The sequence below is a fragment of the Schistocerca cancellata genome, chromosome 5, assembly GCF_023864275.1.
Source record: "Schistocerca cancellata isolate TAMUIC-IGC-003103 chromosome 5, iqSchCanc2.1, whole genome shotgun sequence".
NCBI classification, from domain to species: domain Eukaryota; kingdom Metazoa; phylum Arthropoda; class Insecta; order Orthoptera; family Acrididae; genus Schistocerca; species Schistocerca cancellata.
Window position 1 is genome coordinate 165366746 of NC_064630.1, and position 22315 is coordinate 165389060.

General features: G+C 40.7%; 1 protein-coding gene across 1 annotated transcript; it reads left to right on the forward strand.

The window, feature by feature from the left end:
* The first annotated feature begins 5651 nt into the window (after window positions 1–5651).
* Window positions 5652–15496, forward strand: LOC126188291 (synaptic vesicle membrane protein VAT-1 homolog). The gene is made up of 7 exons (XM_049929877.1): window positions 5652–5705; window positions 6400–6474; window positions 7736–7927; window positions 8004–8214; window positions 11560–11817; window positions 14709–14950; window positions 15022–15496. The coding sequence occupies exons 1-7, from the start codon at window positions 5667–5669 to the stop codon at window positions 15244–15246; spliced, it is 1242 nt and encodes a 413-aa protein (XP_049785834.1). The 5' UTR covers window positions 5652–5666; the 3' UTR covers window positions 15247–15496.
* The last annotated feature ends 6819 nt before the right edge of the window (window positions 15497–22315 follow it).

The following is a 22315-nucleotide window of genomic DNA, read 5'->3' on the forward strand; positions in this document are numbered from 1 at the left end:
TTTGGATTCCGTAGAAATGTTGGAACACGTGAGGAAATACTGACCCTACGAATTATCTTAGAAAATAGATTGTGGAGAGGGAAACCTACGTTTCTAGCATTTGTAGTATTAGAGAAAGCTTTTGACAATGTTGACTGGAATACTCTCTTTCAAATTCTGAGGGTGGCAGGGGTAAAATACAGGGAGTGAAAGGCCATTTACAATTTGTACAGAAACCAGATGGCAGTTATAAGAGTGGAGAGGCATGAAAGGGAAGCAGTGGTTGGAAAGGGAGTGAGACAGGATTGTAGCCTATCCCCGATGTTATCGAATCCGTATATTGAGCAAGCAGTAAAGGAAACAAAAGAAAAATTCGGGGTAGGAATTAAAATACAAGAAGAAGAAATTAAAACTTTGAGGTTGCCGATGACATTGTAATTCTTTCATAGACAGCAAAGGACCTGCAAGAGCAGTTGAACGGAATGGACATCGTCTTGAATGGAGGATATAAGATGAACATCAACAAAGGCAAAACGAGGATAATGGAATGTAGTCGAATGAAATCAGGTAATGCTGAGGGTATTAGATTAGGAAATGAGGTGCTTAAAGTAGTAAATGAAAATAGAAGCTTTCGAAATGTGGTGGTACGGAAGGATGCTGAAGATTAGATGGGTAGATCACGTAACTAATGAGGAGGTACTGAATAGAATTGGGGAGAAGAGAAATTTGTGGCATAATTTGACTACAAGAAGGGATCGACTGGTGGTACATATTCTGAGGCATCAAGCGATCACCAATTTAGTATTGGAGGGCAGCGTGGAGGGTAGAAATCGTAGAGGGAGACCAAGAGATGAATACACTAAACAAATTCAGAAGGATGTAGGTTGCTGTAGGTACTGGGAGATGAAGAAGCTTGCATAGGATAGAGGATCATGGAGATCTGCATCAAACCAGTCTCTGGACTGAAGACCACAACAACAACAGCGATGATTAAATTGTGCTGTATACAAAATTCTACAGGCAGCTTCATCTTTCATTCCTTTCTCCCAGTGCACATTCATCTGCTGTTTTTTCTTCTTCTCCTCTTTCTACTGTCGAATTCCAGTCTCCCTTGACAATTAATTTTTCTTCTCTCTTAACGATCTGAATAGTTTCTTTTGTCTGATCATACGTTTTTTCAGTCACTTCATTATTTTCTGGAATGGTTAGCATATAAAGTAGCACTACAGTGATGGATGTTGGCTTCCTGTCTATCAAGAATATGATAATACGTTCAGTATGCTGTTCGTAGTAGTTTATCCATATTCCTATTTTCTTATTCATTACTAGAATGATTCCTGCATTACCGCTATTTGATTTTGTATTTATAATCCTCTGCTCACATGACCAGAAGTACTACTCATCCTGTCACCGAACTTCACTAGTCCCCACAATATCGAACACTAACCTACACATTTCCCTTTTTAAATTATCTAACCTACTTGCTCGAAGAGATATTTGACGCTCCTATCCGCAGATTGCAAGTTTTGTTTTTCCTGATGACGACATCCTCCTGATTAGACCCAGCCCGGTGATCCGAATGGGGCCATTTTACCTCCGGAATATTTTACCCAAGGGATGCCATCAACATTTAACCATACAGTAGAAATGGTTCAAATGGCTCTGAGCACTATGCGACTTACCTTCTGAGGTCATCAGTCGCCTAGAACTTAGAGCTAATTAAACCTAACTAACCTAAGGACATCACTCACATCCATGCCCGAGGCAGGATTTGAACCTGCGACCGCAGCGGTCGCTCGGTTCCAGACCATACAGTAGAGCTGCATGCCTCGGGAAAAATAAAAGTGATAGTTTCCCATTGCTTTCAGTTTCCATATACTGTATAGACACAAAAAAGATAGAAGCACTGAGCATACTTAAAACTTCTCACACCTTAATTTACTATTAAATATGAGATCCGCTTATGTTATCGTAAACATTTAATGGGAAATCGGGCTAGTCTATGTGTATGTGTGTATGTGGATGTGTGTGTGTGTGTGTGTGTGTGTGTGTGTGTGTGTGTGTGTGTGTAGCTGGTCTCGGAACCGCGCGTACCGACGAGAAAAAGCTATATGGAGATGGAAGGTGCGAGAGGTCACACACTTGTTTAATAGTGGAGACAGAATGTAACAAAAAAGTTAAAAAATGCAGCTGGCTGACACTCAGAGTAAGAGGCGGTACTCCTCTGAAGAACCTGCTAGTCTTTCAGGATGTAAACTCCGAATGTTCCGTGGTAGCCCTCACCCCGCTCCCACCCCCTCTTCCCCCTCCTCCTCCCCCTCACAACGGTACATGCCGATTCAGTGGTGGTCGTGGAATATCGATTGAGTAGAGGCTGTGAAAATAAAATTACGCAAATAACAACTGACACAGAGGCATACGAGCTGTCATTATTCCCTTGTTCCTTCCATGAGTGGAACGGGAGGAACCCATAATACATGATAGAAGAAAACTAGTGGCTGGTCCCCCGGCGGAGTTTCGAGTCCTTCCTTGGGCATGGGTGTGTGTGTTTGTCCTTAGGATAATTTAGGTTAAGTAGTGTGTAAGCTTAGGGAATGATGACGCTAGCAGTTATGTCCCATAAGATTTCACACACATTTGAACTTTTTTTTTTTTTATATATAGAAACTACCCGTCTGCCACGCAAGTCAGAGTGACTCGCGGAGTGAACCTGTTGATGTAGTAACGAAGGGAAACAAGGAACATATTGAAATTTTATGTTGCTTTGTGAGGTGTCCATGGTTAGTGTAATCTGTTGCAAACTCCTTGCGAACGGCCGGCTGCTGTGGCCGAGCGGTTCTAGGTGCTTCAGTCTGGAAGCGCGCTGCTGCTACGGTCGCAGGTTCGAATCCTGCCTCGGGCATGGATGTGTGTGATGTCCTTAGGTTAGTTAGGTCTAAGTAGTTCTAAATTCTAGGGGACTGATGACCTCAAAAGTTAAGTCTCATAGTGCTCAGAGCCATTTGAACCAATTTTGAAGCTGTGGAAAAAGAAGTGACTAATGCGGTCTGTTACTTAAGCTGCTTGGAGCCGATGATTTTCGTAATGATCCAAGAGTGGATAAATCATGCATTTCGTAGCTGCTGAACATCATCAAACGACTCTTATCGCAAGAAGAATACAGTCTTGAGAAAGACTGTAAGCTGCGAGGGGTGGGAGGGGGGGCTGTCAGATCCGTTATGATTTCTAGCCAATGGCCGGAGTTAAGAAGACCTCAAATTCAGTGCTGTTGTATCTATACAATAATTATTAACTAGGTTAATTTCTGAAATTTACAAGTGATTTATAGTTGACTGAGGAAATACGTCATGTTAAAGGAAAATAAATAAAATAAAAGATGTTTGTGTAAATGTTATTAATTTATCTATGTATGTTGCATAAAAGATGACCTGTAAGTTTAAGAAACTTATTTCACTTTCGAAGAACAGAGACTACACATGGCAGAAGCGCACATCATCTAATCATCTAATAAATATAGTAACGAATCCTTAAGATATGGAGCATTTAGCAGTCGTTAGAAATGAGGGCTTGGATATATACGCCGTACGTTTTAAAGACTTAAACAACGAAGCAAGTATATTTTATGAATTAAAGCCTGTTGAAAGGCGATATTTCGGTTTTTAGATTTCGTTTCTGGTAAGTGTCGGTAATAAAACTTAAAAATGGAAGTACAGAAGGTGTACGGATTCTCTCTCTGAGCCACACGAAAGCATTATCGATTCGATAAAAAATAGAAGAGGTGCTTGATTTCTCGCATCTATATTGCTTCACTCCTTGCACAACATGTACCACGAACATTCGGAGCTTAAATTTCTCCAGAAACTCTGTCCTTAAAGTTTCGTTCGACTCGCACCCTATTATGTGTATTAGCATTTAAACCCAAGCGCAGTGACAAAAGCAAAAGACGGACTTTTGTGGGGCGGTTGGCACTACAACTCTACAGAAGGCGCAATTTATTGGGTGGAGTTTTGAGTACGCAAGGGGAGGGGGGGGGGGGGGGGGCTAGGTACGGAGGGCCGCTAATCAGTTGGTCCTACTCGAACGACATTCCGGCAAGGAAAGTTCGTCGGTCGGTCGGTCAGTCAGTCAAAACCCCTACACAAGTATAACTAGTCGGTCGGTCGGTTGATTGGTGCGTCTGTGGGGCCCTGTAACTGCAAGCGTTTTCTTTCGGTAATGCTAGGAGTATTTTTCTGGTCGGATGTGCTCGGTACAAGGAGAAGCTCAAAGTAAACTGTGCGAAACTAAGTGAGTGCGAAATATATACAAAATAGGACAGTGTCCTTTTTGTTAGTAGTTTGAATAAATTCAGCTCTCTGTGTGGATAGCTCGTCTGTCCCTGAAATAACGCAAACACATTGCCCACTCGACTCGGTCAGTCGTAGCAACTCAGCTCCAATCCCGATGACACACGCTTTGTTTTGGCAGAAGTATACGCATCACCACATGACAGGCGGACGACCAATCAACTTTGGAAGACTGCCACGCCCATGTATCGCGTCTTATAAGGAACTGATGTCAACTTATTCTTTACAGTTGCGTCTGGTTTCTCCGTCAGGTGGTAGGTATTATTTCTGAAATTGATTAATGTAAGTTAATTTGTCTGATCCAATGTTTATTTTCCTTTATTTTTGTCTCGTTTAGCTCTTAGTGATTCACCGTTTCATTTCTACATGAACGCTGCACTGATCATATATTTGAAAAGACGTGGCGTTTAATAATTTCATAATAAGGAAAAGTTGAATCCTGCTACATTGACCAGCTACATTCTTTGAGTTGATCGAATTGTTTAACGGTTTATGCAACTGTTCTTCGCTTTTATTTTCAAATTGGGGAATATTTTTGTAATAGTAAAGTCTCTAAGAACTTGCGACCTAGACCAGCAGTCGCGATATCTTAAAACATTAAAGCGAGACGGTGGAGGAAGGGGGTGGGTAGAACCATAAAATTCTGTTTCTGTTAACATTCTACAGTCATTTAGTTTGTTAGTTTCCGGTAGCCCTTCTGTGATGCCGATTTCATGGTGGAATTGCTGTTGGATTTCCGTTAATGTTCCTATGTCTAAACTATACTCCTGTATTTATCAATGTTTAGACTATGCCGACGGGCTGTCAAGGAAGTTTCAATTACGGTCATGCTCTCAAGTTTGTTTGCTTCTTTTTCCATTACAATTTCGTGGCCTGCTTAAGAATATCGTGTGAGGCAGATCAAACAAAAATTGTTACACTTACTCTTACTAAAAACTTCCAGTCCTGAAAGAGCTTTCACGATCAACCCGACAAGAACGATTGACAAAATATTTTGTAGCTTCATTCGTATTGCTAAAACTGACACGTGTCAGTTCATGGTACTTAATTTACTAAAAAATCTAAAGAATGATTGTTGGCTCACGTCAGCAACATAGCTACTACAAAGGAAAACGAAAACGGTTGCTGTAATTATCTGTGTAATGTAATAAATGAAGTATCATCGCAAGCGGAAGAGGTGGTAAATTTTAAATGTGTACCACTATAAAAGCTGATTACGAAAAACGGGTAAAACGAAACTATGAAACATTGTGATGTTTGCTCTGGGATAGGGTTAAGTGATGGAAGTATGCGAAAATAATTAAAAACACATTTTTCCATTTCAGTCAGTACCCTGCAGCCATGGACTCGTTCCCTCTTCAATACACAGCACCCACAGTGGTAAGTTACCTAGCCAAATTGCAACAAGTATTCTGAGATTAAAACACCTGCTTACTTGTAAACTAAAGTATGAATAGACTCTTCAGTTAATTAAGCAAAAATGTTTGTTAAAGCTTCTCGGCCAGAGACCATGCGTAAACATGAAATATCAGAAAAGTAATTCATAAACTTTTTGATTACGGAAGCTGTGAAATAACTACTTGCGGTATACCGCTATTCAGAACGTATTCTCAAATCCTGAAACTGCTTGTAGCAATTCAGAACTATCTCTTCAGAAGAGATTTTACTTAATTAGTTCAGATATCACTGGACAGAGATCAGCGCTCGAGGCCGAGAAATACACTTTTCCTTAGTTCTTATCAGCGTGGTTTCATGATCGTAGATTTTGAGAGAAAAAGAAACGCCGGGGTAGAAATGGGGAAAGGATGAGATTATCTTAGTGCTTAAAAACTGTAAAAATAACATTAAAGTAAGGCATTGGGTACTTAGTTTTTCTGGATATTTGATTTACTCTTAGTGTTTGTTGGAAAATATCGAGGAAACATTCGCTTTGAAGGAATGTTAAACATGCCGCTTTTGTATACCGCTCCAAAGCGTCTTCAGGATATAGAAAGTTAAATTGTTCTGGTTAAAAATAGCCACTTCTTTATCAATAAGCTGAACAATTGTTTTCTGAAAGCGCTTAATATTTCAGATTCCAGCCACAGATACTACCCGTATGGTGAAATCCATTACGCTGCATGGACACGGTCAGTTTAGGAGAATCAAGGTAAGATGAATTATTTAATTCGATGATGCATGTTTCTTTAAACTAACATAAGATGTAGAACTTCAAATAACGTTAAAGAAGTAAAACTAAGAGGGCAAGCTGAACACTTTCAGTGTATTGATCCGAAAATTAAAGTAGTAACTCTTAATCCAAGATAAAAGTCCAGTAAAGTATCTGTTTTGCTAGTCTTGTAAATGTAGCGTATGTTTGGGTTAACGGCTTTTCCCTGTATGTCTGCCGTGATGAAGTAACGAGTAGCAAAATTTCTTTGCAACTGCGCTCGCATCTTTCGTGACCTCAATCATTTTCTACTTTCATGCGAAAGTGGCAGACTGAAGGCTTAACTTGTGGTATTTCAGCTTTTATCAGTTTTGCCCTCTGATAACGTTCCCCGTAGACCAGTGGTAGTAAGTTAGGATGAAAAAGTAATTTTCCCTAAGAGGAAAAAAATAGTTTAATTGCAGTGGACAGCGCGTTAGCATGCATCTGAAAAGGGTCGGAAGTAGCTCGTTAACCTAAGGAAGTTTGTTCCAAATATGGTTATGAGATAATACAAAACACATAGCAACCAGCTAAGTGTTTAACAAAGAGTTACTTACAACCGTGCAGTAAGTTTCTGCAATGTAATGGTAATAGTTACTACTAAAAGGGACACCCGTTGCTGAATTTCGTAATCTCCAGGTAAATATTAAATACGGTCATGTTTCACTAAACCTGTACAAGATATCACAGGAGCAATGGTCAATTTTCAGGAATACGATAGAAACGATCGTTCGCAGCAAGTACGTCCGATAAACATGGACTGTAAAGCACATTCCTTAAGAGCTGTGAGCACTTCATCTTCGCTACTGTGAAACGAATCTTCCACTGAAAGAGCGCTCATAGTTCGTAAGGTATGAATTTCAGAGCTCATGTTTACTAGACTGTGTTGTTTCGAATGATCGTTCCTGTTATTCCCGAATACTGAACGTTGCCCCTATGACCCTTATACAAGCGTTACATAGCAAATCTCCATAATGGTTGTCGGATAAGGAAGTGTAAAACTGTAAAGTGTTGGACTCCCCTACGTTTGCACAACCTTACGGAAAGTAAATACAAAGGGCGTTCATGAATAAATAGTTAGCTTATCGGTAACAATTTTACGGCAAAGTTTATCAGTTGTTCCTCAATTTAAGCTTTTAGCAGCTTAGTCTATATATGACATTCAGAATTTAAACGTTGTTTATATGTAGTATTCTAATGCAAATTGATCATATTTTAGGTCGAAGAGACGCCACTCGAGGTAAATCTCGCAAGCAACCACGTTGAAATAGAGGTTCGTTACTGCGGTTTGAACTTCACCGACAATTACTTACGCTTGGGTATCATAAGAAATAGTAACTTCCCAGTAATCATGGGCAGTGAATGTTCCGGAGTCATCACGCGCTTGGGAGAAGACATAATAGATTTTGAGGTAGTGTACTTGTTTATAGGTTGAACGTTTAATATGATGTGAACGTCATTCTAAAGAATGTAACCTTTTATTTCAGGTGGGACAGAAAGTGCTTTGTCTGAAAATGCAGGGCGGCCTGTTTCGTCATGTTGTTCAGGTGCCACGGAAGCACTGTTTCGAGGTGCCCAGAGACACAGATCTCAAAGATGCCGTCGCCATTGGTCTAAACTTCTTAGTCGCGCACGTCTGCTTGTTCGAATTCGGCGATTTAAAACCAAGACATAAAATTTTTATGCAGTCGATTGCAGGTAGGCTATTTCCGTGAACGTACCCAAGTTACCTATAATACAGAAAAGACTTCCATTATTTGACAGTCCATACTACGCATTCTATGCCGGTATGCTAAACTTGTACCTCCTGTAGAGGTACCTAGACATAATTAAAACGTCTGTCACGTTATACACGTATCCAGGCTTTTAATGAAGCAAATTCGTTACTTGATTTTAAGAGCAGAAAATAGGGGTGAAAATTACACATACAAAAATAAGTAAATCATCGCCCGGTAATCTGCCATAGACTAGTGTGCGAAATGTATAACTTGAAAGAACACTTCCTGCAACCCCGAACTTTCATTAAATGGTCAAAAGCACAAGACGTACTACAAAATTAAAGTGCGCTTTGCGTATTCTCTCTGCTTAACGTAAACGATCTTCTCCAGTGTTAAACTGGATGTTGTCAACGACTTGCTCTCAGTAACTTAACGAATCAGTAACTCATCCAGAACGTCTTTGTCCCAGATTGATGACATACTCAGGAACTGACTGGAAGAGAATCTTAGGCGACATGGTCTGTAAATAAAGTACGTTCAGAAATTAAGAGAATATTTGAACGTAAACTTCAATGCCTTGGCTTTGTAGCTAGTTCTTAGGTAAATTGTTTAATATCTTGTACCAATAGGTAGGTTTGTCCATTTTTGGGACTGCATCCCGTCACAATCTGTTCACAATTTACGTTAGCTCTAAGTAATTTTGAGACGGCTTGCCTCTTGCGTTCGCGCATGCGCTTGGCCGCTGGCCGAGTCTCGCTGCGGAGCTGCTTCTGGCACCTAGTTTCCTTGTTGTTTACTTGTGACTCTTATTCCTGGCTGTCGTAGCTCCGTCCACGTTTGTCTTAATGTTTCTAGATTTGACACATAAAATCTTATGACGCGTCTTTATACTGTTTTAGTTTTATTCTGTGACTTGGCAAATGTTTGGCCCTCAAAATAATTCAATTTTTTTTAAGTACCACGATTTTCTTCTTTATGAAATCATTAGATTGATGATGTATTTCAATTTGTAACAACGTCCGTATGGGTTAATTTATAGGTTCTGAAAAGATACCATTATTCGCATCGAAACCTAGATAAAGTTTTACCTTGCAACTGAAGGCTGCTTTCCTTAATTTCTGAAAAATTCCGTTGCTGAGGAGTTGAACTATGTTACAGATTTGTATAGTACGTTCCTCTACGGTCCCTTCAATGATTTCACTAGCATCTACCGCAACCTCAATACTTTCTAATGGTGCTACCTTAAACTGTTCCCAATTGATACATCAAGCACTCATCTTAGCAGTTCCGTATCTTTGCTGTACTTACGCAAATTTGTTGCAAAGCTGTAGGCATATATTTAGCAAGAATTTTCTAATGGCTTTTCAGAATTAGTGTATGCACAAATACGTCGGGTTTAGCGATCTTTCATTTTTATGTACACTGTCAGCTATAGTACTGAGCAGCTGTTGTGGTCAAAAATTAGCGCCCATTCTGAGCATTAGTTTCAGTAAGCCTCGTAAAGAGTTCGCAATTTGATGGCGATCCTACGCGTTGTAGGGATAAGCAAGATTTAAAAATAAATGTTGTACCTGAAATCGACTGCTTCTAAATACACCCTTCTAAAAAGGGGACACGCACTCAGAAACGACTGTGCATTCCAGGTACATTCCTCGATTCACCAAAGTTCCACCACAATGACACTCCAAACACTGATGTTGCAAGTTTGTGGTCTTAACATTTATGTAGTTGGAGGAGGCCGCTTTCAGAAAAGGATGAAGTGAGAATACATATTTGCGTTCCATACTTCCTTCAAATCCTCAAAGCATTCCTGCACATTATCCTTGTCAGGGACCTTGCCACTAAGTGTGTTGATTTTGATGAAACTTGTCGCAGCTTAAGGAGACAGAAATATGAGAAAACGGTTACCTACTAAGATGCCAAAGCACAGTTCCTTACGCGAGTAGTCAAAATTCTTTTGGATTGTAAGATTACTTTAGCCTATTTATACGAGGGCCACCTTTTGCGTTTTTGCAAGAACGGATATAAAGCCCTTTCCAGTACAAATCTTTTTTCTTCTAAAATATTTGCCTTAAAAATGGTTCCACTGTTGCATATGGTTCAAACAGTTCCGGAAACACGTTTTCCACCTTTGGTCCTATCAAACAAACGCCTTGGAATGGTTCAACAGCTGCGAAAACTGCCCACGACATGTTTTGTCTAGTAAAGAGACAAAAAAGGCTGTCAGTCTGTCAACCAGGTGGGTAAAGACAATAAAATATTGATTCCAATGTTCCACGTTCTGTAAGAGAGCTGGCACGGCCATGATTGATTTCGCTTCTTTTGACTTAATGATAGCCTGTGACCAAATCGTCTATACCACTCGGCACGAACTGTGCTTGGGTTTTGTAACCCACTACCCGGTTTATACCCTGTGTAACTAGAGAAAAAAGCCATCATATCACAGAAACGCCTGGTGAGCAGGTCACTTCCGGATTTCGGTTCATGTCGGAACGTCTGAACAGCAGAGTGCTTAGTGTCCTGCTCGTATGATAGTTCCCTGCTCTGTTACGGTTTTCTATGCGGATTTTGCGTTGCCTAAGATGAATTTCTGAACAGAATTTCTGACACAGTACGACACATGCCGTTCCTTCTTAATGACGGAAGGACGACGGTTCAATCCCGCGTCCGGCCATCCTGATTTAAGTTTTCCGTGATTTCCCTAAATCACTCCAGGCAAATGCCGGGATGGTTCCTCTGAAAGGGCACGGCCACCTTCCTTCCCCATCCTTCCCTAATCCGATGAGACCGATGACCACGCTGTCTGGTCTCCTTCCCCAAACAAACCAACCAACCAACCAACCTTAATGACGTTGCGCAGAGAATAGCTCTTCTTGGAGCTACGGATGGGTTTGGCCGACCTCATCGAGACATACTGCTGATGAAAGAACGGTCATTACGTTTTCTGCGAATCAGTTGTAAAATCTCCTTTGAAAGCGACTGATGTCTAAAGGTGGGGCGATAAGGTATGAAGCGCTGTTGAGTTAACAATTTATGAAAATGGTGAACAATCGCCCAACGAAAACGTTCACAGTAAATTTAAATTCTCTCCACCGTAACGAGACTACTCGGCGAATTTCGAAGTTACCAATGTTGTTTCTTACAAACGATATTTCCAAATAGTATTTGTCGCATATCCATAATGCCATCCAGTAGCAAGTTTTAAAAATTTGAAAATAAAGAACCTACGTTCTTTGCGGTACGTTTTCTGCTGTCTATTACAAAAATTAATGAAATCTCTCGCATTATTCTACAGTGGCAATACAAGTATTGCATCTGATTGCAGGTGGCGTTGGTACGGCAGTTATCGAACTCGCGAAAACAATACCTCTCGTCAAAATTTACGGAAGTGCCTCTGAGTCAAAGCACAGAAAACTCAATGCTCTTAGAATAGATCGCGCGTTCGAGCATGAAGAAGATTACGTTGAAGAAATTCTGGAAGGCCACCCTGAAGGCTTGGATGTGGTCATAAACAGCAATGGTGGAACTGATGTTGAAAAGTGCTTCAAGATGTTGAACCAGCGTGGGATGCTGATAAATATTGGTAAGTACAAAATCTGGAACGGTAGGGGGAACGACATGCATTAAAATAATTAATGTGCGGAATACTTGCTGCAGGGCACCACTGTCATACTGTATCACTATGGTGTTAAAACTCTAGTGTGCTAGACAAGACATTTATCCGATGCAACGGTTACGTTCTTCGAAAATCAGTTTTCCCCGTTCATCACATTCGTAGGGAGGTAAAACGTCTGGGGGATGGAGGAGGTGACGGGGGAGGGAGGAGGGGAAGTGGAGAGGAAGGTGTAGTATCAACGGGGAACTGAAGGAAACGGAACAATTTTTAAAAAGGAACGTGAGTTATAACAGACTTTCAATCTAAAATGAATATCACGATTATTTTCTCTGAAGTGCATGCTTAACAGAAAGTGTATATTTGGCGAAAACTCCTAACTTGGGTTAGAGTAAGGCGGTTCGATCGGCTATATTTGCTTTGGTAAAAGTAATGTAGAATTACTTTCTAGTAGACATGCGTTTAGCTGATAGGTGCTACTTGAATTTGAAGGGTTTCAAGAGATCGGGTCATAAGTGAGAAGACCGATACGAAAAATCTACCGTTAGCCTCTTGTCTTAAAACTTCCCAAGCACACGCTTGGGAGCAGCTGTAGAGCTTTCAGTACTAACTGTGGCGGTCTGCAGCGGGAACACTTAGTAACTTTAATTCGTTTGAGAACAGTAAAAATTCTCAGCACTAGGCTGTTTCGGTATATAAACGAACGTAACACTTTATACAAGGAACTTCTTGAATGCCAGGTCGCAAGTTCAGTCTTCAGTAAGACACATTTGCAAGTAACAATGACAGGGAAAATGTTAGCTTCTAATGACTCAAATGTTTCACGCTTCACAAAGACATGTCCAGAACCATTAACTAGGACCACGAACGCCGAATGATTAGTAAGGTTAACACCATAAAGATCAAAGGCGAACTCCTTGGAGTTAAAAACCGTGCCCGACATTTAGCTACGTATCTATTCTTAACGAACGCATATAAAATCCTATTAGTGTAACGGGCTAATGGGAACTGATGGAATGTGATAGCATGCAACCGAATGCGAAACAGTCGGTCGTGGCGCCTACCGCGAAAGTGGCTACCCTTTGCAGAGTAGCTGCAAATAGTGCGATAATGTTTTACAGACACGGAAAAAAAATCCACAGTTTAAATTTGTGCAGTTTTCACGTGGTATGAATTTCAATGTCTCATACTTCCCAGGAAGGAGTTCTAAATGACTGATTTTGTTTTTATATTGAGACCAGGAACCAAGCAAAAGCAAGTTCCGTTGACCAGCTATTCGCCAAATGCAGTGTTCGTACGGTAGTTGCAGTTCTCTTACTGCCTTTCCCCCCCCCCCCCCCCCCTCTAGTGCTTGCTGCGACGTATACTCCCTACTGCTCTTGCAAGACAACGCGCACGAGAATCGTAGGGGTCAGAGCACCTCCAACTTTCGCAGCACAGTAAATAACTTCGCAGCCAGATTTCCGTCCAGATCAACAATCAGCATAATTGTCTACAAAGGTTCTACGGCATTGATGTTAGTTCATCTTGATAACACTCTTGGTACCTCTAACTTGCAGGGTTCCACTTATATGCGTTTCCTCTTCAAATCCTAATTGGATTGAGTTGAAAACAAATTTCTTACTGAACGGTGGAATGAGTTAGTCGTGTGGAAATTTTCCGGGCTATTCAGATGTTTCCTGTCCATCGTCAATTTCATGCTTTATTTGAAATTTCATTCCCGTAAAACTTCAAATTCTGTAGCACTCTCTGAAGTTACGGTGGCCTTGAAATCGCTGTAAACTATGTGGCTTGATGTTCGACGTGCATAACTTAGGCCACTATCGTGCTTACTGTAAACTGTATCGAGCATCCTTGTAACGCACAAACACCAGCTCTTGTAAAAAGTGCACCTTGTCCTCCCTTGAATATCCGTAGTTTCTCTGCGATAGTCGTACAGCTGCGGTCTTACTCGAAATATGTTCAAAATTGTTTCTTTACTATGCTGTGACTGATCTTCAAAGTACGAAATTGCGTTTAGTATCCGCACCGTCGACAACGATTGTTCTCTACTAAGTTTCATTGGAGGTGGGATTTGTGGCTCCCTGTACGACAAGGAAGATCAAACACGTGGCTAGACATGTCAGATCACTTCAATTTAAGCACGTGTCGTAATCAATGTATTCTTCACCTACATTACTCTCACAGTCGTGTAAGACACACAGCGTGTACGACACCACACATTCCGCTGATTCATTTTGCAGAAACGCTAATGTTTCATCTGGCACTTTTTTCTGACTTTGCTAAATTTTGGGTTCGTTTCTGAGGAAATCTCAACTTCTGTAACCGTTGTTGCAGATATAAAGCAATGTTCGCTTTGTTTATCATTGCAATTGCTTTGCTTTTTATCAATAGCGCTAGCGCGGTAGCACTGTTGTGAGTTACTCTCTAACTAAGCAGTTTAACTACGCTCTATAGCCTCAACCTGTGTTCACCATTGGATACCCTCATCTCCGCCCCCTGTTGCTATTAGCAGCCAATATTGCGGTTAATGGTACACTATATGGCTCGTCCTACAGCGGCCTTACACCCAAGGGGTTTGTTAGACTTCTTTGAATAGGAAAAAGTGCTTTAAGTAAACTTCAGATCTCTAAAATAGTTTCGCAACGTCAGTGTTTGTCTCCATGTTAAAAGGCACAAGGTAGGAATATGGCAGACAGGGTTTTTTCATGAAAGCTTTTTAAGGGCGATCTCGAATAAGTGGACGCATAGCTTGCAGCAGAAATGTAAAAAAATGATACATCCAAAGCGTCATTGGTAACTCAACAGTGTTAGTCTCAAACGAAGACGTACTGGTGACAAGATCATTATTCTTGTTTCAGGTTCCAACAGCACAGCTATATATCCTAGAACAACCATTTGGGGAATGAGACCAACGTGGGATACAAAGTACGTATCTTCGGCGGAGTTAGTCAGCAAGAACTTAAGTGTAGCTGGCCTCAACATCGGCCGCTTCATGGAAAATTATCCCAGACTGACGCAAGATATACTGAATGAACTGTTCGATCTACACTCGATTGGAGAAATAGAACCACACGTTCATTCAGTATTGCCTTTCGAAAAAGTGAGTATCTTTGCGCCGAAAGCTTTGTTTTGGATATTAACGCAATTCTTTACAACCAAATATTGTTACAGGTGGCAGTCGGTATCACACAACTCTGTAAGAGAGAGAACTACGGGAAAGTCATCCTAGACCTCAAAAAGAGGGACGAAGATTCAGACGAACCACTGCAGCAGGTTCCAGAACCTGAAGAGGCCCAACTGGGAAACTCTTGCCATGAACAACCCAGACGGTTGTCCGTTGCACTAGAAGAAATGACTACGGTTGCAAGTGTACCTGAAAAGAAGGAACTGAAATAGCCGGTCATAGTGGCAACGCTGGAACAACTAATGCACGTGAATGGAATTGGACGTAACTGTCTACGGGGACGGATATGCAGCAGTTATGGTGCTACTTGAATTTTAATACTGTCCTAAACATTTGCAAGTTTTTACTGTTGTAGTATCAGCATGCTGTTCATATACATTTAAGAACCGATTTTATAAGATGTTGTTCCAGTTGTAAATTTTATGGAAGTTGCCAATTTTATGCATTATTCGTGAATAAAGCAGTGCTGTATCAGTATTTGTCACACTTAAGAAATTGCGTAATGACTGGCAAATAAGACAATTCCGGACTGTATGGATGTAATTTTTATGATAAAATTTTTATGGAAAAATTGAAATTTACATTCTAACCAAGAAATGGGAGGAGAGTGAAGTCGGTGACAAAAGGGATTAGAGGTGTGTAAAAGACAAACGGAGGAAGCGCGTTTGAGTTCAAATCAAATATTAAAATCAGTGCTCTTACCGTGTACATAGAACGGGTTTTAAACTGAATGTATTTGTTACTAAAGCAAACTTCTTTTTCACTGCACATGCAACCAGTGGAGGATAGATGATTATGAAACATTAAGAAGAGCTGGAACTTTGATAACCTAAGTTACAGCCACTGTAGTATGGAGTAAATGACGGCAATTCAGCTAATGGTAACGTTCTAACGCCAGTAACAGACAAAACTGCACAAGCACCTCACACAGACTAAAAATCACGGTTGAAATAATGTGTAACATGTTCAGATCTGGTCAATCGGTAATAAGTTGAAACAGCTAATGAAGTTACCGGCTTTTACTTCGTACGTCTGTACATTGCGTGATCACATTTACCGGTGTGTGTGTGTGTGTGTGTGTGTGTGTGTGTGTGTGTGTGTGTGTGTGTGTGTGTACGCACGCGGATTTGTGAACCTGCCGGAGAAATGAAGGTGAAGGAGCGCTTGTATGAAGCGAGTACGAAGTAAACGGGCAACTCCTAGCTAGCGGAAAAAACCTCTTTCTTTAACAAAGCAGTAAATGCAATTTCTGAAGTTCAATCTGAGCAACGTTATGAGGAAAAATCTAGATTTCACCGTGCCTGATGGTTTTTCTGAGAGCGGTACTGATCTGCGCGCATAATTTTCTTACTGTAGAGCATAACGTACGGTGGAACGCGACGCTGACCTAGATCCTAGGCAGAGGGCATCGCACTGCTAACCACGGTATCCGACTATACCCCACATGTTGCCCCAGATGCAAAAGTAGATGTATTTTGTGAAGCATAATGTCGTTCCAACGTAGCCCTTATCGTTGAACGTTTGAAGTTGCGTGTCCACGACAGTCTTGGAGAGAGCATTTTTAGCTTCATCGCCCACTACGCGCTGCAGGCGTGAGTCAGTAAGCCTTCGTAAAGTCTTACAACGGATAGTGATAAGATTGCTACCTTTGTAAAGCAAAAATTCGTGACTCTTCTAGTAAGACGTCACTGTATGAAACTTACAATGCCTAGTGACGCTTTTAAGCTTCTACCTCATACCAACACTAAACAACGAATATCATACCTGAAACTTAAAATGTCAAATGTTTTCCCCTGTATGTTGATGAAAAGCAATGGGGATAAAACTTCAGACGTGCTTGTCTCAGATAGCGATCTTTAAAAATTTGCTCTTACTTAGAACATGACGATAGAACTGAGTAGCTTAAAGCCTGTTATTAAGAGGAGGCGGCAGGACAACCAATTTTAAACCTTTTTGTTCCTCATGTGTTGGACATGCATTGACGATGGCTAAAAAAGGTAAACTTGACAACATGAGATTAAAAAATTATGCAGTACGGTATAAGAACTCTAAAAGTAAACAAAGTACGGACTTACGGGTGTGTCCCGTCTTAAACTTGTGGGGACACAGGAAAATCATAGAAAAATAGGGACGATCCCTCCGAATTCGGTACGGGTGCTAACCTTAGATGGCTGCAAAACGTAAGTAGTATTGTGTTGCTGTTAACTTACAGGAGTTTAGTGTTACTAGCAAAACTTGAAACGGTTCAGAAAGTTAGTAAAAACTGGTGATTATACAGTGACCGTTATATAAGTTTATACAAATTTGAGATACCTCCGGGCTAACTGTACTACTCTAACAAATATTATCAAAGTATGAAGTGTTGAAATGAGTTATGATACTAGTAATCCAAAATGGGTCCTCGTGTTAAAACTACGGAACATAGAGCGCTGCTAACTCTCGTAATCTTCGGCCAATCAGACTTGGTCACTGGAGTAAAGTGTAACAGCAGTGCAGCGTAACGAACAACCAATACAGGATAACCTAACAAAAGGAATTGTTCAGTCGGTACATTCCATGTTCTGTTTGTATTTGAATGTCTTGTACATTTTTCATCTTAATCGCAATTTCCCAGTATATGCCTTGAGTATCGGCAACGTACCAGGTTTTTCAAAGAAAGTATGCCGAGCATCTTCATTGCCAATGCAAACAGTAGCACTTACACATCAAGGTTTGTCGTTCGAATAACAGCTTCACTAAACTCGGTTAAAGAAAACACTTTCTCCGCTTTCAGTCGAAAGTGTGCATGTCGAGCAGCTGCCTCCCTTCTAAAACTCTGGTCATCCGTCTTTAAACTTCAGAACATCTAGCAGTAACATTCACAGCATAGTTGTTTACGCTTGATGGTTAATGAAGGCATATTCTTTCGGCACTTGCTCCCTGTCTGTTCTTAGTTTCACCGTACAGAAATTACTCAAGCGGACGAAATAATGACCTAGTAGTGGAAAATTGCGAACGATCGTACGAAACATTCCCAAGTGTCGGTACAAGTAGAAGTATAATAACGTTACGATTTTTACTGATTACCCGCACCTGTCTTAAAGGTTTCTGTGCTTCGTTTTATTTTTTTAGGGAGGGAAGCGAATATTGTCCCGAATCCGCAGACTGAGAAAGGAACATACCTAATACGCAGATTTATGGCCAGTATCTTCATGACCTGAAGAGAAATGTGCCTTATTGTCTTTAAGACTATGAAGAGTAAGTGTTCGCACACAGTTGCCTAAACTAAATTTCCTGCTTCCGTATATTAGGTAAAGGAAACGTCTACATAAAACGAAGTATATTCAATTGCGTCATTTCGTAGTTTACATCTTCCTGCATTTCTTGCATTTTGGATTAAGATTCCTTACTGCGGCGACTGAGCCACACGTTGTACAAAAGCTACTACACGCTTTGCAGTTTGCCAGAGCTTCTCACATTTACCGCACACATCGTCTTAAAATTTTCAAGTGGTTTATATACAACTTACTCCACGCAAATATTGTGGTATTTCGCGATATAGAGGTCATACATTACTTTTGAGACGGGCGTCCAAATATTTCAGTTTTGCCGCAGTAATGTCTCTTTAGTTGGGAAAGTCCGAAAAAACGTTCCCGGATGGGATTTAATTTTTCTCCTAGCACAGTATTCAAATTTTCATGAAACCTTTGTTTTTCGGGACTACTGCATTATGAAGCAAATTTCAGAGCCGCTCAACCTGCATGTTCCGTATACCGCAAAGACCGTCAAGCACTTCCTTTCACTCTCCTACATTTCTGTTGTCACTATTAATGACATTTTACGCCGTTTTTATGAAAAACTTGTTTTATTTATAAAACACTTTGTTAACGTTATACGTCTATTCCTCTTGCCTACATATTTATTTCTGTAGTCACTCTGGCGCCGAATACATTTCTCCCGACGGGAGAAGTTCGTTGATAGCGTCGGTATAGAATGTTTGTGGAGTGCTCTGTGTGTGGACAAACTTTCCGAAATCAGAACTCGATTACAGCATGCTACTCTTCACACCGACATGCCATACGCTACAAATGTGAGGCCTCCAGCAAATATGCAAACAAGAACAAAGATGTAAAGTGTTAATAAAGCTTTAGTTAAAAAGCTTTAGTTTTCAGATAAATACGGAGGCATTACTTTTCAGCACCCTATCGTATTATAGGAACTTTCCTCTAAGAGAACACACTCTGACTTTGGGCGCCTTGCGTTTTTGTCGGATGTCTATTGGTCTTCGTAAGCGAATAACTCGTTCAGTTTTGTTGGCGTAGGAGTTCATAGTTGTTAATGCAAGAGAACTTTGTCATTTTGTATCCCTAAACATCTTTCTTTACGTGTGTAAGGATTAAAATGAACTTCGTAATATTTTTAAACGATTTAAAGTGTGACAAAGGCTACGGTACACTCATCTGTATTCAGGGTTAGGCTGTAATTGTTTAAGTCTGCCATTTACCCACGTGGTTCTATTATCTTACGGTCCTATACAGCACTAAAGCCCAGCTGACATGTTGCATACCAGCCACTTAACTGTTATTGATTACGTTTCTGCGATACACTTTGTTTGCTTACGCTTACCACTAATCACACTTTTCCTCGTGAATTACCTACTACAAAAAATTTGCCATCTTCCCAGACTGGACATTATTAGCTGTCATGTGACTCTTTTACTCCATTCTAGGAAGGGGAGACGTAACTGACTTCTCACTCCTGAAATGGCGAGGTTACCTAGAGTAGTCTGCTCTCCATTTAAAATGAAAGTACTTGTCCCATTCCTGCATAGAAAAGTACGTGCAGGGTTAAATCAGTTCTGCTATTTTCTTCACTTGCCATTTCTGAAAAACCAATCCAGTTATAAAAATATTTAACGAACACTAGGAGGTACCACATACTGAAAACGTAATAGCATTCTGCCTGTCAAGAAATTTATGTTCTTAACAGGGATACACTATTGGTCCAACCAACACAAGCCATGTAAGGTTATCAGTCTAAAATAATAAACTGCATTATTCATGCGTTTATTTGATTTGTCGCCATCCTGAAAGCTGTCTTAACAGACTCTAGAATGTGAATGTGTACGGGGTGTTTTTTTTTTAAAGTGTTTTACACTCCTACAGAGTATATAGCTCGTACAGGATACGGTGGCCGATGTGGAGTGACTATTTTTCTTCCAAAGCGCTGGGCGAGTTCGTTCGTTCGTTCGTTCGTTCGTTCGTTCGTTCGTTCGTTCGTTCGTTCGTTCGTAAGGGGAGGCCTCCATGTGTTTCCACTTTCAGCTGGTCAGCAATGACAGAACTGAGGCGCAACCTAAAATCTTTCTCTCACGATTTTACAGAAACTAACCTGAAAAAAAAATCTTTCCTGCTTGATTTATACCTTTATACGTCAGGTTCACGATGATGTGCCCGTAATTTCTTTAATAGTCATAGTTCTATTCATGTGAAAGTAGGATACTGCCCGAAACTCGGAGAAGTGTGCAATGAAAATAGAGGCCGCTTTGATTTTGCCTTTGGTGCATACTACAGGAGACGTTATTGCGTATGAAATTTAGCTAACATATTGAATTTTTCTTTCGACTTGGTTAGAGATATGTCACCAATCGCGAGAAAATTGATCTCGTGTAGCTCACTCATTTGCGATCGCACCGCACCAGTGATAAAGCCAGAGTGAAATATCCACAACATTCCTAATCTTTCACAAACGGTTTCAGACATGGAAATGATATTTTGGTGATAGCACGCAAAGAGAGGAGTATTTTATAATATCGTTAGTATGTGAAACTTCGTTATCCACCATGGTATTCAAATAACTACAGACCTTTTCGGTGAAAGGCTGCGTTTTTAACGGCTATCTGTAGCTGGTGAAAACAAAAATATGGTTTTGGTATAACGTATCTGAAGACAATACACGTTATTTTTTCTCTTTTTACCGAGGATGTGCTTTTTCATAACCTACTGACTTTACTTTTCCTCAGTTCCTCACTTAGTACACTTAATAAACTACTGTTCAGAATTCTCTTGCAACTGTGTCTGAACAACATGTTAATGAGGTGAGGCAGTGTAAACTCCGCTGTGTTTTGGTAAAAGCAAATTTTGACATGCCAACCAGGGTAATGTGGTGGTTTTACTCCAAATTCGCCACTCATGACTTCTCTGTTAGTTAAAAGTGGTTAAAAAGCCAGGGGAAAATAGCTTCACGTTCCGTGGAATTATTATTGGATGCTAACGAAAGCAGAGGTGACATATATTTCTGAATGGTCACGATGCAGGTGTGAGGATGGAGGGGCCCCACTTAATATTTACAAAAAATGCGAGCGTAGGTTTCAGTTCAGAATGGCACTTTCCCTACAGCGCCTGGCTTTTCCCCCGATAGCTCTCTGAGCGACTCCCCAGCTGCAGCGGCATTTTGCGCGCACTATAATGCTGGTCAAAAGTATAATGAAAAATTCCTGTAACGGTACGTCCAAAAACTAATACTTGTAGTGATATGGGCCGTTGTAGATCTGCAGTTTAGTCTGCTTTTTACTTGCAGATGAGACAGGATGCACAAGACATATAGTAAATAACCACAAGACGAACATGTAGGGAGATGCACATCCTCGAGCAGGCAAGATGGTGAGACATCCACATCTCTTCCATACCAATATATGGGCAGGAATTCTCGGTGCCAGGCTCATCGGACCATAATCTTCACCAAACGAAAAGATGCTATGTATCATTGTTTTGTGTGCGATGGATTACCAGCGCTATTACAGAAAATTATCCTCGTGGAAAGAGAGTGACTGGTTTATGCGCAACTTGAATCACCCCATTTTCTATGGCTTGTGCAATAGTGTTTCACCACAACCTTTAATGGACGATGCATTTGTCGAGGTGGTCAGGTAGCACCGTCTCCCCGCTCACGAGACACGAATCTGTTGGATTCCTGGCTATGGGGACATTTAAAGAATTGGGATATCCCCCACCCATCGACGATGCACAGACATTACATGAGCGTGTGACGAGAGCATGTGACACTATCCGAATGGAACCGGATATATTGTGGAAAATACGTGATTCATTGTCATGAAGGACTGAAGGCTGTTTTAGGATGCTTGGTAACCACAGGCAGCACTCCTAGGTAACAGACGTACGGGAACGAAACGACAGATTAATTAACATTTTAGTAGTTTTTGGTCTCCAGACATATCATTCGAGGAATTTTCCTTCCAGTTTTGACCAATACTGTCTGCCATAGGAATGTGAGAAACATTTT

Excerpts from the sequence above, each read along its gene's own strand:
- LOC126188291 (XM_049929877.1), top strand. The coding sequence starts at position 5,667 with ATGGACTCGTTCCCTCTTCAATACACAGCACCCACAGTG. Across the intron at positions 7,928-8,003 it reads AAGACATAATAGATTTTGAG|GTGGGACAGAAAGTGCTTTG; the intron begins GTAGTGTACTTG and ends CTTTTATTTCAG. Across the intron at positions 11,818-14,708 it reads TGGGATGCTGATAAATATTG|GTTCCAACAGCACAGCTATA; the intron begins GTAAGTACAAAA and ends TTCTTGTTTCAG.